General features: G+C 42.9%; 1 protein-coding gene across 4 annotated transcripts in view; it reads left to right on the top strand.

Moving 5' to 3' along the window:
• Positions 1-20877, top strand: part of LOC120532350 (sodium/potassium/calcium exchanger 2-like) — a 335842-nt gene that overhangs the window by 236810 nt on the left and 78155 nt on the right. For all 4 annotated transcript variants that reach the window (XM_039758257.1, XM_039758259.1, XM_039758256.1 and 1 more), the window contains 2 exons: positions 4050-4148; positions 19927-20039. In XM_039758257.1, the coding sequence (XP_039614191.1) occupies positions 4050-4148; positions 19927-20039 (212 nt within the window). The remainder of the gene's footprint in view (positions 1-4049; positions 4149-19926; positions 20040-20877) is intronic.

The raw sequence follows: 20877 nt of genomic DNA, 5'->3' as shown, positions 1-20877 counted from the left end.
AATACTGATGCTCTGTGCAAGAGAGGACTGAGCTGACTATACTTCCTTAGTAGGCTGGCGTCCTTCAACATCTGCAATAAGATGCTGCAGATGATCTATCAGACGGTTGTGACGAGCGCCGTCTTCTACGCGGTGGTGTGCTGGGGAGGCAGCATAAAGAAGAGGGACGCCTCATGCCTGGACAAACTGATGAGGAAGGCAGGCTCTATTGTAGGCACAGAGCTGGACAGTTTGACATCCGTGGCAGAGCGACGGGCGCTGAGCAGACTCCTGTCAATCATGGAGAATCCACTGCATCCACTGAACAGGATCATCTCCAGACAGAGGAGCAGCTTCAGCGACAGACTGCTGTCACCGTCCTGCTCCACTGACAGACCGAGGAGACCCCACACTATGTGACTCTTCAATTCCACCCAGGGGGTTAAAGTTAACACTACACAAGATTATAGACTGTTATACCTGCCTCACGCTCTCCACCCTGCATTTTTTAACTTGCACTGCACTTTTATCACTCTTTAATTAATACTAGGCTGACCCGCCTTTAAGGCGACCGACTTTTAAGTTGACCACTTCTTAAGGCAATTCAATATGTAGATCAATTTGGTATTTTATACAAACTCATTAATTTGGTTATATTGCATTTGAGCGGTATTACTTTAATACTCGTAGTTTGTTATTTTTGTGATGAAATTTAAACTTTTTTCTATATTGAGGTCGCCCTTTGAACCCCTGATATTTACTACGCGGTGAGGCATTTGTACTCCATCAACATTAATTATTTCCAGAGACATCATTTTGTCTATTTTTCCAGCGCATCGCACACAAAAGCAAGGGAATGATGAGAGCACCAGAACTCTGCTCACATCATGTCGCTTCGTACCGCAAGCTGCAAGTAGTAAGTCTGTGATAAGCGGAATACCGCTACGCTTTCCACTCATGGGACGGAAGGACAATCCCGACCGCTTTTATATAGTAAGAAAGAAGAAGAAGATATCGCACAGTCTGGAGTAGAAAATCATCTTTTACCTGGAAAAACGAAACTACAAATCCCAGCGTGCATTGCAAAATGTACGGGGCGTGTGTGAAACTCCGCGCCTGCGTAGCACTCACCGGACGGAAGGACAATCCTGATCGCTTTTATTTAGAAGGATTGTTTTTTATTAGTATGCTGCTGCTGGAGTATGTGAATTTCCCCTTGGGATTAATAAAGTATCTATCTATCTATCTATCTATCTATCTATCTATCTATCTATCTATCTATCTATCTATCTAATGAATTCTACATATACTACATATGAATCAAAACTGTGCTGGATTCACTCACCAGTACTAAAGTCCAAATTTAAAACTATAGGAAAAACAAAAACAATCAAACACTTGCAACTAGTTTTATAGACCGCAATTCTATAATCTGAAGTCTAAATCTAGACCAATACAGTCAAAATTTCTAAAATTAAACATCAAAAACAAATGGACAAAGACAGCTAAAATATAAAGAAACCACTTGGAAAACTAAAGCCACTGCAAGAATGCAGTGGCAACCATCAATTGAAATAGCCTTTGGGTGATTACAGCACCCGAGGACTGTTACCTAATTAGAGGTCCCACTGCTCATCCTAACAATTAACCTAGTAACATAATTGACAAAACGTTGAGAAGAATTAACAAAGGCAACGAAGAGAACCAAAACTACATAACTGCCAATTATAAAAGAAGAAAAGAAAAAAGAAAATAAATAATTTCATGTGTGGCCACCAGGGGGCGCTTCTGCTCCACAAACACCCGACACACACAGGCTCAGACACACGTGTTTCAGCACCAATACTTTTTATTTGTGGGAAACTCTTCACTAGCAAGAGTTTCCCCAGCACAAGCACAATCACACTTCGATTCAGCTCACAGTCATATTCTTTGTCTCCTCTGTTTCTCTCTCTGCCATCTCCGCTCCTCACGTAAGCTTCGTCCTCCTCCTCCTCCTGACTCTGCCTCCCGGAGTTGTGGCAGGCAGTGCCTTTTATATAAAACCCAAGAATACTTCCAGATTCCCATATTTATGGCCCTGGAGCACGTCCGCTTTAGACTGGAGCTTGACAAAGCAGTGCTCACCAGTTGCCCTCAATGCCCTCTGGTGGTGCCCATGGAACTCTGCAGGGATGAGCCAAAGACCTCCAGTCCCCATGATGCCATATAGGAATCCGTGACACTGCCACAATCCAGGAGGGCTGTTATCTAGCGAACCAGGGGAGATAATATGCACAGGGCATTGTCTCCCCTAGATCGCTAGATGGCAGCCCTCAAGGGTTGTGGTAGTCCACAGATTCCCGCATGGCATCATGTGAACTGGAGCTCCACTCTGAGGGTGTCTCAGCCAGGTAAGGATCCCAGCCGTCCCTCACATAGGGTGGGTCTATACGTTCTTTGGGCCACCTAGCTCTCTCTCTAAAGACCCCTAAAATCAAAAAACCTCACAGCATTTATAGGTCCACACCACTTGGCTGACTTCTTCACTGCCTTACTTAAAAGGGCAACATAGCCTCACCCCCTATGGTCCAAACAGATTGTGGCCAATCCTCCCAGGTAACATTCTCCCATTCCCAGGATGGAACCATCCGTTGTTATCTACTGGCCTGCTACCAAACATCTCACTTCCAGGGCGTTCTTTAGCCCAACAAGTGGCCTTGTGCTGCTGTTATGTAGCTCAGCATTTCACAACCTTTAAGTATTTGTGACCCAAGTTTTCATAACAGTTTTAATCGCGCAGCCCCCTAACATTTTTTTGAAATGTAGATGCATATTTTATTATACCTACTTAACTTTTATCGACATTTATCTAACTCTATATTTATTGTTTTAGTATCAGAATGTAGTTTAAGTTAATTTGTTTTGGTTTCAACAGATGTTTTTTTCATATTTTTGATATTGTTTTCTTTTTTTCACATCTTTGTGCCTCCCTTTTTGTTACTTCGTGCCCCCCTAGGGGGGCCCACCCCACAGGTTGAGAACCACTGATGTAGCTTGAGAATTACAAAGCCTTTTAAGTCCCAAAAACTTCAAAAGACATCCACTAGAGAGGGATTTCACTATCAAGCCCCAGCTAGTAATAAGGGCAAACACAGGATCTTTTTTTAAAATATGTTTTATTTGTTAAACAGTGTTGATGACAAAAAGGAGTTGCCAGCAAAGGCATTCCAAGATGAACAAAGTCCCAATATGAAATCCAAAGAACAGTTGAAATGCAGAGCACAGAGATCAAGAATCCAATGAATAACAGAGCACAAGAAACTCGCCACTCCTGGCACATAGGAATGAACCACAAGGGACTGTGGGTTGCTCTCGCCTTTATAGGGCTGGGGGCGGTCCCTTGTGGTGATGGCCAAGTGGCCCCGCCTCTTGGTGAACCACTGACAGTACTCCAGTAACATAATTCAAGCATAAGGAGTAAAGAGAATAATAAACTAAAGTAACCTTACCATAAATGAAACTTCAATAATGAACAAAAAAGACATAAAATAAGAATTTGGAACCCTGGCTGAGATAGAATAGCAGCTTTTTGGTCTCTTTTCTCTGGTTGTCTATCAGTCTTTCATTATTTTATACTCTATTGAAATAAATAATAATTTAAATGAAACCCACAAGAGCAAAATGATTACATCGAGAGAACACAAGTTAATAAAGTAAAAGACCCAAACAAAGGAATCCCGCTGTCATCTGTTTCTTCCCTACATGGTGGCTTGTCTCCTTCCTGCCAGTGATGGCACATATAAGAACGACCTGTAATCGATTGACTAGATTAGGCTCCAGCTCCCTCAGCTATGTAATAGAAGAATAAATGAATGAATAATAAGTCATTAAAAGTAATTCAAAATTTGCATTTGCATTTCTTAAGAAAAGGGAGAAATTAAACTAAACCGACAGCTGACAGTCCAGAACAGCAGTCATTTCTCCCCTGCACCTCCTCTTTTTGCTGTGAATCAAAGCCTAATACGCCTTATCCATCAAGATGTCATTTTATCTTCATGTCTGACATTTCTCTATTGATTTTATTGCAGGGAAGTTCAGAGAAAAGGCATCAATTCTGCACAAGATGGCAAAAAATAAATGCCAAGTGGATGACAGTGAGAGACCTAATGGCATTGCCAACCATGGTGGTAAGTATTCCTCAATGTCCGACGCACTGCTAAAAAGACATTTCTGACTCTGTCCATCATCTGAAGGATTAGCAGGAGTCTGAGCCTCATAGGACTGTTATCATAACGGGTGAAGAGGACAGATGACCTGCAGTTAGTCAATGTACACTCACTGGCCACTTTATTAGGTACACCTGCTCAACTGCTTGTTAACGCAAATATCTAATAAGCCAATCACATGGCAGCAACTCAATGCATTTTGGCCTGTAGACATCGTCAAGATGACCTGCTGAAGTTCAAACCAGGGAAGAAAGGGGACTGAAGTGACTTTGAACGTGGCATGGTTGTTGGTGTCAGATGGGCTGCTCTGGGTATTTCAGAAACTGCTGATCTACTGGGATCTTCACATACAACCATCTCTTAGGTTTACAGAGAATGGTCTGAAAAAGGGAAAATATGCAGTGAATGGCAGTTCTCTAGGAGAAAATGTTTTGTTGATGCCAGAGGTCAGAGGAGAATGGCCAGACTGTTTTTCGCTGATAGAAAGGCAACAGCAACTCAAATAAGCACTCGTTATAACCGAGGTATGCAGAAGAGCATCTCTGAATGTACAACATGCCGAACCTTGAAGCAGGTAGGCTACAGCAACATGATACCACACCGGGTGCCACTCTTGTCAGCTAAGAACAGGCAACTGAGGCTACAATTCACATGGGCTCACCATAATTAGACAACAGAAGATTGGAAAAACGTTACCTGGTCTTATGAGTCTCGATTGCTGCTGCAACATTTAGATGGTGGGCTCAACAATATGAAAGCGTGGATCCACCCCGCCTTGTATCTGCGGTTCAGGCTGGTGGTGGTGTAATGGGTGGAGGATTTTCTTGGCACACTTTGAGCCCCTTAGTACCAACCTAGCATCGTTTAAATGAGTATTGTTGCTGACTATGTCCATCCCTTTATGACCGCAGTGTCCCCATCTTCTGATGGCTACTTCCAGCAGGATATCGTGCAAAGTCACAAAACTCCAATCATCTCAAAATGGTTTGATTGAGGTCCCTGTACTCAAATGGCCTCTACAGTCACCAGATCTCAATCCAGTAGAGCACCTTTGGGATGTGGTGGAACGGGAGATTCCCGTCATGGATGTGCAGCCGACAAATCTGCAACAACTGTGTGATGCCTTCATGTCAATATGGACCAAAATCCCTGAGGAATGTTTCCAGCACCTTCTTGAATTAATGCCACAAAGAATTACAGCACTTCTGAAGGCAAAAGGGGCTCTAAGCTCGTACTAGCAAGGTGTACCTAATAAAGTGGCCAGTGAGTGCATACTTGTTATGCTGCCCAGAAATTCCCTAAGACAATGGGCCTCAGTTATAGTGCTGAGGGGTAATCGGATGTATCAGAAGTTCTACGTGATTAACTTTTCTGTATACAATATTATGTTTTTCCTCCCAGGGGCTAAAATTATTAATTCATACACTTCAACATGCAATACCATTTTCTAAGATGGCACCTAACCCAGCAAAGATAGGACACCAGACAGGAAAAATACCAGGACAAGGCACAAGCCCTTCACAGGGTGAACACACACACACACACACTTAAGTGTAACCAATCCACCTACCTTACTGAAACCGGAGCTCCAGCAGGAAACCCATGCAGAGACACAGGGAGGACATGAAAACTCCATGCTTACTCTCCTTACTGTGAGGTGGCAGAGCTAGCACTGAGCCATCATGCCACCCACTCTCGAACATGCTACATACAATTACTCGCGAGTAAAACATTCCTCCTGTAGATCAATTCTTGCTTTTCCTTGTGATTTAAATTTTGCTGATGGTCATTGCAAAACAATTTTTAAAGGAAACTGCATTGTTTTAAATTTAAACAGCTAATTAGTCAGAATAATTGGAATATCGAGTTTAAATATACACTACCGGTCAAAAGTTTTAGAACACCTCTGTTTTTTCAGTTTTTATGGAAATGCACACAGTCGTAATGTTTCATGAAATTGTTGCCCTGTCATATTTTATATTGTTGGTTAATCTGTTGTTAGAATAAGTTCATGTTCAAAGTTTATTATCATGTGCAAAGTTTATTATCTATTTTCCCTGTACAATGAAATTCTTTCTTTGCTGTCCACACCAAATGCCAAAACCAACGTATAAAGATAAACATAAAAAATAAGTAGCAGACAGATAATAAGTAATAGAGGCAGCATAAAGTATAAAAGCAGAGTAGAAGTATAAAGTGTAATGTGCAGGTAGGTGTGTGATGGACAAGTCAAATACAGTTGTGTGAGGTCGATAGAATGAGGAGAACCACAGTTATAAACTCCAGTCAGTTATTTAGGAGTCTAATGGCCTTGGGACAGAAAGAGTCCTTTAACCTGGAAGTCCAGCATTTCATACTTCTATACCTCCTGCCTGAGGGTAGAAGTGTGAACAGTTTGCGTTGTAGTGGGTTGGGTCCATGAGGATCGAGGCAGTTCTCTTTCGGACTCTGCAGTTGAAGATGCTCTGCAGAGAGGGCAGTGGGGTCCTGTTGATCTTCTCAGCAGTCTTTACCACTCACAGCAGACATTTGCGGTCTAGGGCAGTAGTGTTGCTGTAGCACACGGTGATGCAACTGGTCAAGATGCTCTCAACAATGCAGCTGTAAAAGTTGCAGAGGATCTTAGTTGACATACCAAACTTCCTCAGCCTCCTCAGAAAGTACAGCCGCTGCTGGGCCCTCTTGATCAGCCATGTGGTGTTAAGTGTCCAAGTGAGGTCCTCTCTGATGTAGACGCTCAGGTATTTAATGCTGCTCACCCTCTCCACTTCAAGCCCTTGGATAAACAGTGGCCAGTGAGGTCTCCTCTCCTTCCTCATGTCCACTATCGTCTCCTTTGTCTTGTCTGTGTTGAGGGTGAGGTTGTTGTCTTCACACCATGACACCAGACTGTCCACTTCCCTCCTGTAGGCTACCTCATCCCCACCAGTGATGCATCCTATCATTGTGGTGTCGTCTGCAAACTTTAGGATTATGCTATGTTTGTGGGAGGTGACACAGTCGTGGGTGAACAGGATGTAGAGGATGGAGCTGAGGACGGATCCCTGTGGGGTGCCTGTGTCTGTGATAATGGTGGCTGAAGTCCTATTACCAGTCCTGAAAGACTGGGGCCTGCCAGTCAGAAAGTCTAGGAGCCAGTCACAGAAGGTGGGGTGCAGGCCAAGTGCAGACAGTTTAGGGGGGATAACTGTGTTAAAGGCGGAGCTGTAGTCAACAAAGAGCATCCTGATGTAGGAGTCTTTGTTCTCCAAATGGGAGAGGGAAAAATGTAGTGTGGCCAGGATGGCATCTGAGGTGGACCTGGTGGGCATACTGCTGGGGGTCCAGAGTGTGCTGCTCTGAATGTGGGCCAACACCACTCTCTCAAAACACTTCATGATGATTGGAGTGAATGCTACTCACCTGTAATCATTCAGGCAGGTGGGTGGGCTTTTTTTAGCAAGGGGGACGATGATCGTAGTCTTAAAGCAGGATGGAACGATGCACTGTTTGAGGGAAAGGTTGAAGATGGAGCAGAGAGCATCAGCCAGCTCATTGGCACATGTTTTGAGAGCCCGACCAGGGATGTTGTCTGGTCCTGCTGCCTTATGGGGGTTGATCTTCTTTAGTGCTTTGTGTACCTGACCTGAAGAGACCATTGGGCTTGTGTGGTCCAGGTGTGTGTGTGTGTGTGTGTGCCTCCACTCTCTGCTGTTGCTGGATGTCTCAAAGCGGGTGTAGAAAGTGCTGAGATCATCCGGCAGACTGTCCGTGGAGCTGATTGTGCTGGTGATGGTCCTGAAGTCTGTGATGTGCTGGAGGTCAAGCCATATATGTCCAGAGTCAGCAGTAGAATAGCTGTATCGATTGTAAACTTATTAATTATTACATCTTTTCACTTGTGGCAATTATCTTTTATGACTTGTCCTGTTACACCTGCTCAACAAACATGCTCTTAGCCTAATGTTACTCGATTATGTTTACCTCTGTTGTAAGTCACAAGTTTTGATTCATATGTAGTATATGTAGAATTCATTAGATAGATAGATAGATAGATAGATAGATAGATAGATAGATAGATAGATAGATAGATAGATAGATAGATAGATAGATAGATAGATAGATAGATAGATAGATAGATAGATAGATAGATAGATAGATAGATACTTTATTAATCCCAAGGGGAAATTCACATACTCCAGCAGCAGCATACTGATAAAAAACAATATTAAATTGAAGAGTGATAACAATGCAGGTATAACAGACAATAACTTTGTATAATATTAACGTTTACCCCCTGGAGTGGAATTGAAGAGTCGCATAGTGTGGGGTCTCCTCAGTCTGTCAGTGGAGCAGGACGGTGACAGCAGTCTGCCGCTGAAGCTGCTCCTCTGTCTGGAGATGATCCTGTTCAGTGGATGCAGTGGATTCTCCATGATTGACAGGAGTCTGCTCAGCGCCCATCGCTCTGCCACGGATGTCAAACTGTCCAGCTCCATGCCTACAATAGAGCCTGCCTTGCTCACGAGTTTGTCCAGGTGTTAGGCATCCCTCTTCTTTATGCTGCCTCCCCAGCACACCACCTCTTAGAAGACGGTGCTCGCCACAACCGTCTGGTAGAACATCTGCAGCATCTTATTGCAGATGTTGAAGGACGCCAGCCTTTTAAGGAAGTCTAGTCTGCTCTGACCTTTCTTGCACAGAGTATCAGTATTGGCAGTCCAGTCCAATTTATCATCCAGCTGCACTCCCAGGTATTTATAGGTCTGCACCCTCTGCACAGTCACCTCTGATGATCACGGGATCCATGAGGGGCCTGGGCCTCCTAAAATCCACCACCAGCTCCTTGGTTTTGCTGGTGTTCAGGTGTAAGTGGTTTGAGTCGCACCATTTAACAAAGTCCTTGATTAGGTTCCTATACTCCTCCTCCTGCCCATTCCTGATGCAGCCCATGATAGCAGTGTCATCAGCAAACTTTTGCACGTAGCAGGACTCCGAGTTGTATTAGAAGTCAGATGAATGTTGGCTGAACAGGACCAGAGAAAGTCCAGTCACCTGCGGCGCTCCTGTGTTGCTGACCACAATGTCAGACCTGCAGTTCCCGAGACGCACATACTGAGGTCTGTCTGTAAGATAGTCCATGATCCATGGCACCAGGTATGAATCTACTCCCATCTCTGGCACAGAACAAATAAAAAATAGCAAATAACAAAACCGGGAATGTTCTTCCCTAGACATTCTCATATACTCAGATATGGGGATGGATATTTCAGGAGTAAACCACAAGACAATGATAATATTTTTATATTATGTACATTAAGGAACCATCAACAAAAAATCAAATCACATTAATAATATATTGAACAATTATTATAAAAGTAAAGTTGAATAAATTGAACTCCACTTATTTTATTACTACCAAGACAGCAGAGAACATCATTGGGGTGCCTCTCCCTTCACTACAGGACATATTTTACAAACGCAGTGTCCGCGAGGCCTGCAGCATTGAGCAGGACCCCTTACACCCCTCACATGGACTTTTCACACTTCTGCCATCCAAGAGAAGATACTGCAGCATCAGAGCCAGATCCGCCAGGGTACAGGATAGTTTTTACCCCCATGCTGCCACCTGGGATCTTCCACACGGCCTCAACCACCTCTAAAAACAGAACTTTTACACATTCAGTCAATTGTCCTGTAAAGGCGAGTGTGCAGGTAGAAAAGAACTGAAAGTCTCCTACGGACCTTTAAGGATTTGACACTCTTGATATCCTTCTGCTGTGAAACATTCTGACCAGTCATTGTTTACACGTCTTAAACAGCTATTATCATAAACTGATCAATTCTGTATTATCTACAGTATATCTATTATTTATTTATTATATTACATATCTGTTGACTAATTTATGTATATAGATTGCATAATACCATACATTGCATCGATGTTCATATTGCTAACTACACGTCAATATTGCTGCTACTTCTTTGTCTTGTCTTTGCACAATGTCTTGTCTGTGTTTTAATTTTAAATCTTAATTTTAAATTTAATTCTAATTTTTTATTTAATTTTCATTTTTTATTTACACTTCATGTTGTTACACTGTGGACCCTGAGCTTCGCAATTTCATCTATTTATATACTTGTATATGGTTGAGATGACACTAAAGTTACTTTGACTTTGACTTCTATTTAGTGGAAATAGCTCAAAAGTTGATAGAAATGTACATTTTGTACCTAATACTTGTATGCAAAATTTGGTTGACCTAAGTGGAAGCGTACTGAAGTTATTGTGTTTACATTCTGTGACAGATAGGGGGCGCTGTCGTCCCCTTGAACCCTCAGATCAGACGCCAGACACCATTATTATTATTATTTGGACAAAACAGTGCACAAAGCACCCTCCACTCCACAATACTCATAAACACTAAAAAATCCACAATCAATACACAATAATCAATCCTCCGCTCCCCCAGATGCGTTGTCCCCTGCCACCTGACGCTGGGATCTCCCACAGTCCTTTTATATTCCCTGACCCAGAAGTGTTTCTGATCCCTTAGTCCATGTGATTCTTATCACTTCTGGGTCAGATCAAAACTCTTCTTCTTCATCCTGGAAGTACGTCATTTCCTCTGTCGCCGTGCCTAAGACGTACTTCTGGGTTATAGGGAAAATAAACATCTCTGAGCCTCCCTGCAGCGTCTCCTGGTGGCCCCGACGTTATCCAGCTGGGCTGTGTACTAAAACTACATAGTCCATGATGCCTTGCTGGAATTCGGGGCATCTCCATGTCGCAGGGAGGGCTCCCTCTGGCGGCCTGGGGGTATTGGCCGGGATAAATGACCGGCCATAGTCCACAATACATACACAGACAGACACACAGACATAATTTCAAAAATTGTCTTTTTGGACTCAGGGAGGTCTACAATGTCGAGATTCATCAAAATCTCGAGGTCGAATTTTGGACGATTACAATACTTTCCCAATACTTCCTATACAAGACAGTAAAAACAAATCAGTGAATTGTTAAATATGCAAAATTTAATGCATATTTTTGATTCATCAAAGTAGTCCCATTTTGCTGATATAACAGCCAAACTGTGTTACCCCTTTTGATTCAGAATGCCAGTTACTCTGTGCAAGTCACCAACTCCTCAATGTTCGACAGTTGGTGTCACACACTGAGGACCCCTCCTTTCACCAACTCGACGGCGTACATACACCCTGTGTTATGAACTGAAGATTTCAAATTTTGACTCATTGGTCCTTAAGACTTTCTTCCAGTCTGCAGTAGGCCACAGCTGGTATTTCAAGGGCCAATATTGTCCTTTAAAAAATGGCTTTCTTACTTCCACTTGCCCTGTCAGACCTGCAGCACAGGTCGCCTCTTCACAGTAAACACTGACATTTGCTTTTGTCGACCTGCACTGTTAAGTTGAGTTTGAAGCTGTTGTGCTGTGAGGGGCCTGTGATCACACAAATTGGTGACCCTCAGAAACTTGTCTTCTGATTGGCTTCAGACTTTGGCTCTGCCAGATCTCCTCCAATCAGAGTTTCTTCCAGTTTCTAATTCTAATCAGATTGTGTAAGACACCACTGGACTCACAGACACTTGGATATTTTTTTCTGTTTCTATTTCATTTGTTAATTTCTGTTTTCCTGCCATTATCACTGGAATGCACAACATTCTACAGTCCAAGTACTACTTCAAAGGTTGTAGTAATAGAACCTCTTCCAACTCTGCTTTAAGACTAAAATGTAAGATTAAGATTAAAAAGAGACATTATTAAAATGTTTAAAATTATGAAGGGAATTAGTTGAGTGGTTCGAGACTGTGACTTCATCAAGAACACGGTGACACAGTTGGAGGCCTTTGAAGGGGACATTTCACTTAAATATTAGGAAGTTTTTGTTCACACAGAGAAACATAGAAACATGAAATAAGTGACCAAGAAGTGTGGTAGACATTAGGACTTTAGTGTCTTTCAAAACTCGACTTGATGTTATTTGAGAAGAATTAATTGGATAGAACTAGCAAGCTTTAATCGGCTGAATGACCCATTCTTTTCTAGATTGTTCTAATGTTCTAGTGACAATCAATTCACTCAGAGAATTCTGGGTATGTCGTTAAACTGCATCCGGCCCTGCAAGCGCTCCTCCAACCTACAGGATTGGTGGCATGACTGGCACTCCAGCCACCGTAAAAACTTCATGCAGCTGCGAAATGGCACACAAGAATCCTTTCAGATTTCCCTGTGCTAGGACTGTCATTGTCATTGCCATCATGGTGGCACTTTTGCCAACAGCAATACTTTGCAAGACTTTTGCATACAGTATGTAGTCTACTGACACACTGGTGAGGCTTCATCTGGAGTACTGGGTGCAGTTTTGGTCTCCAGGCTACAAAAAAGACATAGCAGCACTAGAAAAGGTCCAGAGATGAGCGACTAGGCTGATTCAGGGGCTACAGGGGATGAGTTAGGAGGAAAGATTAAAAGAGCTGAGCCTTTAAAGAAGATGAAGAGGAGACCTGACTGAAGTGTTTAAAATTATGAAGGGAATTAGAACAGTAGATCAAGACTATTATTTTAAAATGAGTTCAGCAAGAACACGGGGAGACAGTTGGGATCTTGTTAACTCTTTCAGGGCTGATGCCGACTTTTCTCAAAATTTAAGGGTAAAGGACGGTAACCATGGTAAACTGCGACAAAACCCACCCTTAACGTTAAAGTTCGACTCTCTTTGCTAGAAGAAAAGTTAAGTAGCTTTGCTAGTTTAACCTCGATTTCCTGTGCGTGCATGATTAGCGAAGAGCTCCATGGACATTTTACGTATTCTTGCTGACTTGTCGGACTTGGAATTTGATGCAAGTGATCTGGAGATGGAGATCAAGGTACCAGCATTGGCTGATCACTCCCCCAGCTGATCGTGGTGCTGAATACATTTGTGTAGCTGATACTCCTACAGCAGTGTTCGCCTGGGATGGCCACATATTGGGTCACAATGCAACTGCCGCCACTGCCCACCTCCTATGCGAAGACAGCTTTGTAGCCGGCCCACCGTGCATTCCTGCTGGCCATCGAGGCGCCCCTGCATAGCCACTGCTGCCAGAAATGCCAAACTTGCATCAACAGCAGCACAGTTTTATGTTGATTTATGTATGAAACCATTGCTTTGTGTGCGTTTCAGAAAACTGAGTTTTTTGGAAAAATATTCAGCCCTCAAAGAGTTAAAGGTAAATTTCACACAAACATTAGGAAGTTTTTCTTCACACCGAGAACCACAGACACATGGAATAAGTGACCAAGTAGCGTGGTAGACTTTAAGACTTTGGGGACTTTCAAAGCTCGATTTGATGTTCTTTTTAGAAGAATTAACTGAATAGGACTGGAAAGCTTTGTTGGGTTGAATGGCTTGTTCTCAAAAAGGCAGAGGGGTGTGGCTCGGGCCATTCCTAGGAGGGTATTTGGGGGGTCACCTTAATTTGTCCATATGTACAGTATATAGTCAATTCTTGTTATTCGCTGAAGTTACATTCCTAAAAAACCCAGTTGATACAGAATCTGCAGGTACCGAAGCACAGATTCTTTGGGAAACTGTTCCTATATTCTAATGTTCTAAAAAAGACACACAGAGAGTTTTTAAGTAATAAACAGAAGCTGGGGACACTGGTGCAAATTATTTGCAAGGCTTCATTCACTTGAATTGCTGCAGAACATCTGTAGGTTGTAACCCATTAGTTGTTCCCTGAAGAAGGCCCAAATTTGTCATATTCAGAAATGTCCTTTTTGCTAACCTAAACTTTAAATATAAACCTCTGCCAGTTTACTGCTTACCTTTTCACCATTTTAGGCCATTCATTGCATTTCAACTGATTACCTTTGAAGAAAAATCAAGGTGTTCTTCAACTTTTGCCCAGTAGTATGATTTCACCCACATTCTGTAAAACTGGTATCTTCAGTCAGATTGAGAGAAATGCTTTGATCTGTAATGTTGGACCATTACAAACTTTTGGATCAAGAAGTAGATGCTGCAGATTTGACAGCGTGAGCTCGAGAGATTAATACAACTTTCACTGGTGCTGACTCAGAGATGGGGCAAATTACAGCAAGGAGGACTTACACAGCAGTGGACCTTGAGCTGCTCTCCATAGGAGTCGACTATCAGGGTGGGGAGAGAAAGAAAAGCGCCAAGTTTGCAGTGCTTGCTGTCTGTCCCTGCTGCCTCTGCACCTCGTGAGTTCAGGAGATATTGTCACAGCGGAGAGGCCTCAGCATCACGCAGAGGGCTGACATTCTCATTTTTTCTTAAAAGGAAATTTAACATTTTAAGTTCTTTAAAGATCCTGTCAGGACCCACAGCTAACGGGTCAGTTAGGCATTCAAGCAGGAAATAAATGGACAGCCATTGTTGGAGCAGTGTTTGATGTTAACGCATAAAACAAAAAGTTACATTTAATTTTGGATGGTTGTTCACTGCAGGTCAGTTCAGGTTGGTGGGTACGCACTGGTATAGTGCATTGCTGCACCCACCACACAACAAAACAGCTTGGGAATCCTGGTTGGCAACCTCTCCACCCCCCAGGCAGACACACAGTCCAGTTCCACCCTCCAGAAATGACCATCTCTCTGCTACAGTCAGGTGTTAGAAAGCATTTGATGAGGTGCCATATGAGAGGTGGGCATCAAATTAAAAGAAGTGGGAGTTCAGGGTGATGTCTTTAGATAGATAGATAGATAGATAGATAGATAGATAGATAGATAGATAGATAGATAGATAGATAGATAGATAGATAGATAGATAGATAGATAGATAGATAGATAGATAGATAGATAGATAGATAGATAGATAGATAGATAGAAGGCATATATAGATAGATAGATAGATAGATAGATAGATAGATAGATACTTTATTAATCCCAAGGGGAAATTCACATACTCCAGCAGCAACATAAAGAACAATATTTAATTAAAGAGTGATAACAAAGAAGGTATAACAGACAGACAATAATTTTGTATAATATTAAAGTTTAGCCCCCCGGGTGGAATTGAAGAGTCGCATAGTGTGGGGTCTCCTCAGTCTGTCAGTGGAGCAGGACGGTGACAGCAGTCTGTCACTGAAGCTGCTCCTCTGTCTGGAGATGATCCTGTTCAGTGGATGCAGTGGATTCTCCATGATTGACAGGAGTCTGCTCAGCGCCCATCGCTCTGCCACGGATGTCAAACTGTCCAGCTCCGTGCCTACAATAGAGCCTGCCTTCCTCACCAGTTTGTCCAGGTGTGAGGCGTCCTTCTTTATGCTGCCTCCCCAGCACACCACCGCGTAGAAGAGGGCGCTCTCCACAACCGTCTGGTAGAACATCTGCAGCATCTTATTGCAGATGCTGAAGGACGCCAGCCTGCTAAGGAAGTCTAGTCGGCTCTCTCCTTTCTTACACAGAGCATCAGTATTGGCAGTCCAGTCCAATTTACCATCCAGCTGCACTCCCAGGTATTTCTAGGTCTGTATCCTCTGCACAGTCACCTCTGATGATCACGGGGTCCATGAGGGGCCTGGGCCTCCTAAAATCCACCACCAGCTCCTTGGTTTTGCTGGTGTTCAGGTGTAAGTGGTTTGAGTCGCACCATTTAACAAAGTCCTTGATTAGGTTCCTATACTCCTCCTCCTGCCCACTCCTGATGCAGCCCACAATAGCAGTGTCGTAAGCGAACTTTTGCACGTGGCAGGACTCTGACTTGTATTGGAAGTCTGATGTATGTTGGCTGAATAGGACCGGAGAAAGTACAGTCACCTGCGGCGCTCCTGTGTTGCTGACAACAATGTCAGACCTGCAGTTCCCGAGACACACATACTGAGGTCTGTCTGTGATCCATGCCACCAGGTGTGAATCTACTCCCATCTCTGTCACCTTGTCCCTAAGGAGCAGAGGTTGGATGGTGCTGAAGGCGTGCAGTATTGGCTCAGACACAGGAACCTCATCAGAATGATAAGAGTGGTATCCAGCAGTGGTCAGTGTTGGGGCCGCTGCTATTTTTCATATAAGGTGGTCCTGATCTAATTATGCAATTTTCATTACGCTATAACTTATTAAGTTTATTACATAGAAAATCACCCGAAAAAACCCGGGCCATCAACAAGTGTGTGAACTGACGACATGAAGAATCGCCTTTGCGCTGAACTGGAATTGTCCCCGCATAAATCAAACTCATCCAGACGATCCGGATCTGCATAATTAGATCTGGACCACCCTGTATATATAAATGATTTAGACAGGAATATAAGTAACAATCTGGTTAAGTTTGCAGATGATACCAAGATAGGTGGATTGGCAGATAATTTGGAATCCGTCATATCATTACAGAAGGACTTGGACAGCATGCAGGCTTGGGCAGATTTGTGGCAGATGAAATGTAATGTCAGTAAATGTAAAGAATTACACATAGGAAGTGAAAATGTGAGGTTTGAATACACAATGGGCGGTCGGAAAATCGAGTCACAGTGGACTCTGAGATATTGACTTCCCGACAGGGTTCAGAAGCCATTAAGAAGGCTAACAGAATGTCAGGTTATATAGCGCCTTGATTAGTGGAGTACAAATCACAGGAGGTTCTGCTCAAGCTTTACAACACACTGGTGAGGCCTCATCTGGAGTACTGTTACGTGTGCTACCCCCTTGGCCTGGTCCAGTCGCTCGGATCCCCAACAATGAGGATCCCGTGAGTTGGATCACCCTCAGGGAATTCTGGGTATGTCATTAAATTGCATCCGGCCATGCAAGCGCTTCCCCAACTTGCAGGGTTGGTGGCAAGATTGGCAATCCAGCCTCCATAAAAACTTCACGCAGCTCCAAAATGACACACAAGACTCCATTCTGGTCTCTGCGAGAGTAGCTCTAGCTGCGCCTTGCCCTTTAGCGTATCATGGAAGAAACTGTTTAACAGACAGTATCTCTCCAGGTCCTTCCATTATACTGGATTCCAGCTCAACCTTGGCTGGGATGCCAGCCCAAGTATGCCATCCATTGTAATGTCTAATAAAAATTATCACTATACATACAGTACATTAGTTTTATGAAAGTTTCATATCATGGAAATATTGCATTGTTAATTATGAAACATAATATGAATTGTTTTGTGTGATAAGTGTATTGTCTCCTGCCTAATATATACAACAAATGGGCAAATTACTAGGAACACCTGCCTATTCGTTCAATTATCTAATCTGCCAATCATGTGGCAGCAGCACAATGCATAAAATCCTGCCAATACCAGTCAGGAGCTTCTATTAATGTTCACATCAGACACCAGAATAGAGAAAAATTTGGACGTGAGCATCAGTAGGCTTTGCACCCTAGGAACCAAGTTACCCGAACTATTCTATAACATTTCAGTAATTATTTACCACTCTGATGCCGACCTTTCTGATCATAAAATAGGTCTTTACAATAGCGATTGACAAGAAGAATTCATAATTAATTGCAGAGTTGCGGTATTTGAGGGTTCCTCTAAAATGCCTCTTTCTCCTGTGTGATTTGGCTCACAAACTAATCAGCATGTCATCATCTCATAACAGGCTCATGTTTCGAGTTTCGTGTTTGAGCTCTAGACTGTCCTCAAGAAAACGTGACACACAGATGCACAGATAACCATCATCGAGATGTCGATGCTTTCAATATCTGGGGACCCTAAAACATTAACATCCGTCAAAAACCAGAGATCAAAATTTTTGATGAATCTAAAACTTTCGCCGCTCCCCATAGACAATAAGGTGAGGGAGGGTGCAAAGCAAAAATATGCTAATACGGAGGAAGTGGGTAAACTCTACATAGAAAATAATCATGGGGTGCAAACCTAGGATGGTGCATTACTTCTTCTAAATGCTGTGTTTGCACGTCCCTTACTGTATGTGCTGCTTATGGTCTGCTTTATAGTGGGCTTCTCCAGGTATTCCTGTCCCCCTCAGATAGTTTGTCACCATCTGAGGAACATGTCCTTCTGTTGTCTGGGTCCTGTACGTGCTACTATATGTGAGGGACATTCAAAAGTTTCCCACACTTTTTTTAGCTATATTTGTTAAGAACTTCAAAAACAAATGATATCACTTTTCTGCATACTGTATATACTCTGGGATAAGTTCTCCCACAGATTAGTCGGGACTTGATTTTAACGTATAATTTCTGGTATTTTATAATGTTGATCGTATAAGTCGAATTGGTCCAAGAGATTATGATATGCTAACGCCCACCTAAGAGAGTTACCACGGAGCACACGGCCTTTTTTTTCCTATGTATTGTGCCTACGTGACTACACGGTAATACCCAAACTATTCTGAAGCGACATTTGCAATGTTTTGTGTTTTTTGTATCTCACACCCTCATACACCTTTATCGTAAGAGCATCCCTTATCTACGGAGCGTTCAGTCAGAAGAGAATATGAAGCTGGTTTTAAATGAAATGTCGTTGAAATAGCGAAAGAAATTGGTAACTGTGCTGCTGCAAAAAAATTCGATGCATCTGAGAAACTTCAGGATTGAAGTGAAGAGCTTTCTTGACCACCATCTGGTCGTTGCTCTGTATCACGTGACCATACCACCACATGAGCACTTCTCTAATCTTCACTGTGATTGGCACCACTGCCATCACTCTTCCTATGTCTTCATTCATTACACAATCTAACCGGGTCAGGCCTAGACTCCAGCGTAGCATTCGCATTTCCATGACACGCAGTGCTTGCCCGTGCTTGGTTGTCGCGGGGCAACACCACATACCGTAAAAAGGGACCGATTGAACGATGGATTTGTATGTCTTTGCCTTGAGGTACTTGGGCATTCTACAGTCACAAAGGATGCCGGTGACCTGGAGCCATTTTACCCAGGTCGCGTTGACACCCTGTTCGGGCATCAGGAAAAGAGTCGCCATCTGTCAATAGGCCAATGGAATCCCACAACCACTTTCTCGCAATGTTGGAAACCTTGGGACTTTAGCTAATGGTGAGGGCCATTATCAGATGGTGTGACATGTTTGTTGGAACGCTTATTTGGTCTCATCATGACATTATCGTGCCAAGCCCCAGCTATATAGCAAAAATTTAAAAGACCAGCCTTCTTTGTACCCTGGCTATTATTATTACCAACTGGAATAATGCATTTCCCATTCCTGGATTGCTGACTGACCCATTAAGGAAAAAGGAGTCACGGTTGGTCACAACCCTGGTCACTATAATAAACTAATAGGATGGAGCAGTTGAGGATGACTGGGATGTCAGGTAATGAGGCAAACCATTTCTAGAGATCAACAACTCAAGACAGTGGTTTCAGAACATAACAACATAAGAAATTTGACAAACATGAGGAGGCCATTCAGTCCATCAAGCCCTTTCTTCATCTAATAGCTAAGCTCTCCCAGTATCTCATCCAGATTCTTCTTAAAGGTTGCCAATGTTTTTCATTTTCAACGCTCTCTCACGTAAAAGTGACAGAACTTTGACATCCTCTATAGGAGGCACCACATAGGAACTCAGTATAACAGCCACAAAAATGTCAGGCCACAGCCACAGAGTAAGGATCACAGAGAGGACCTTTCTTGACCCGCAACTCAAGGGAACTTCAAAATGGGTTCTCTTCTCAACAATGTTACTTCTCATGAATAACAGTCCCTGCTGAATTCAGAATAAAGTTTAGACCCTCATTCGTTTTATTTAAAGATGACACACTTCTCATAGTCCTTGTTCCTATTTCTCCTCTTCTTTTTCTTCTTATTACAGATAAAGCTGAGCTCCCAAACAGCGCTAACGTGGAAGTGGAAGTGACCCCACCAAAGGACAGTCGGCAAATACAGAACGGGAACGTCCCACATGACATTGAGGCTGATGGACAGGTAAGTCCCCAAAGACTTTCTTCTGTCCCCAGGGATGTAATGTTTTGGAAGGTATTTCTGCTGCCCCACCGCCTTGGGGGACTTGGATTAAAATATGACTTTGTTCCAGAATGATTGAGTATTTGCTCATACGTTGTCATTCAATCTTGGGTCTGGCTTGATGCCCAGTGCTTCTGGAAGAGGGTACAACAGCAGTTTGGGCGGATGGGTAATTGGACAATTTATACATTGCTGAATATTCATTGGTGTGCATTTGAACTTTTTATAGCATGTCCGGAAACATTTCTGTCCTAAATAAAGCAAAGCCAAGACAACAACAACAACATTTATTTCTATAGCACATTTTCATACAAATGTAGCTCAAAGTGCTTTACAAGATGAAGAAAGAAAAACAAGTATATACAAATTTGACAATGCTAATTAACAAAGAGTAAAGTAAGGTCTGATGGCCAGGGAGGACAGAAAAAATAAAACTCCAGATGGCTGGAGAAAAAAGAAAGAATCTGCAGGGGTTCCAAGACCATAAGACCACCCAGCTCCCACTCGGCATTCTACCAAACAAAAATGATCTCAATCAGTCTTCATGGTCTTCAGGCTTCACGTGGAAGAATTAGACGATGATGGTCATGTGGACCTCCAGCCTTCAATCCATGAATGTAGGGACTGCATGGTGCCCTGATTAGGTGGTGGTGGCGCAGATCACAACAACACAGAAAACTGGAAAAAGAACAGCAGAGCAAGTAGGGATTAGTACGGATCATGGAGCCATGAGAAAAACAATAATTCAATGCATATACAGAATATCAGGGCTACACTAAAATGAAGTTATGAGAAAGCC

This window comes from Polypterus senegalus, chromosome 7, assembly GCF_016835505.1.
Source record: "Polypterus senegalus isolate Bchr_013 chromosome 7, ASM1683550v1, whole genome shotgun sequence".
Taxonomy (NCBI): Eukaryota; Metazoa; Chordata; class Cladistia; order Polypteriformes; family Polypteridae; genus Polypterus; species Polypterus senegalus.
Note: the sequence above shows the minus strand (reverse complement) of the source record. Positions and strands in the feature narration are given on the sequence as shown.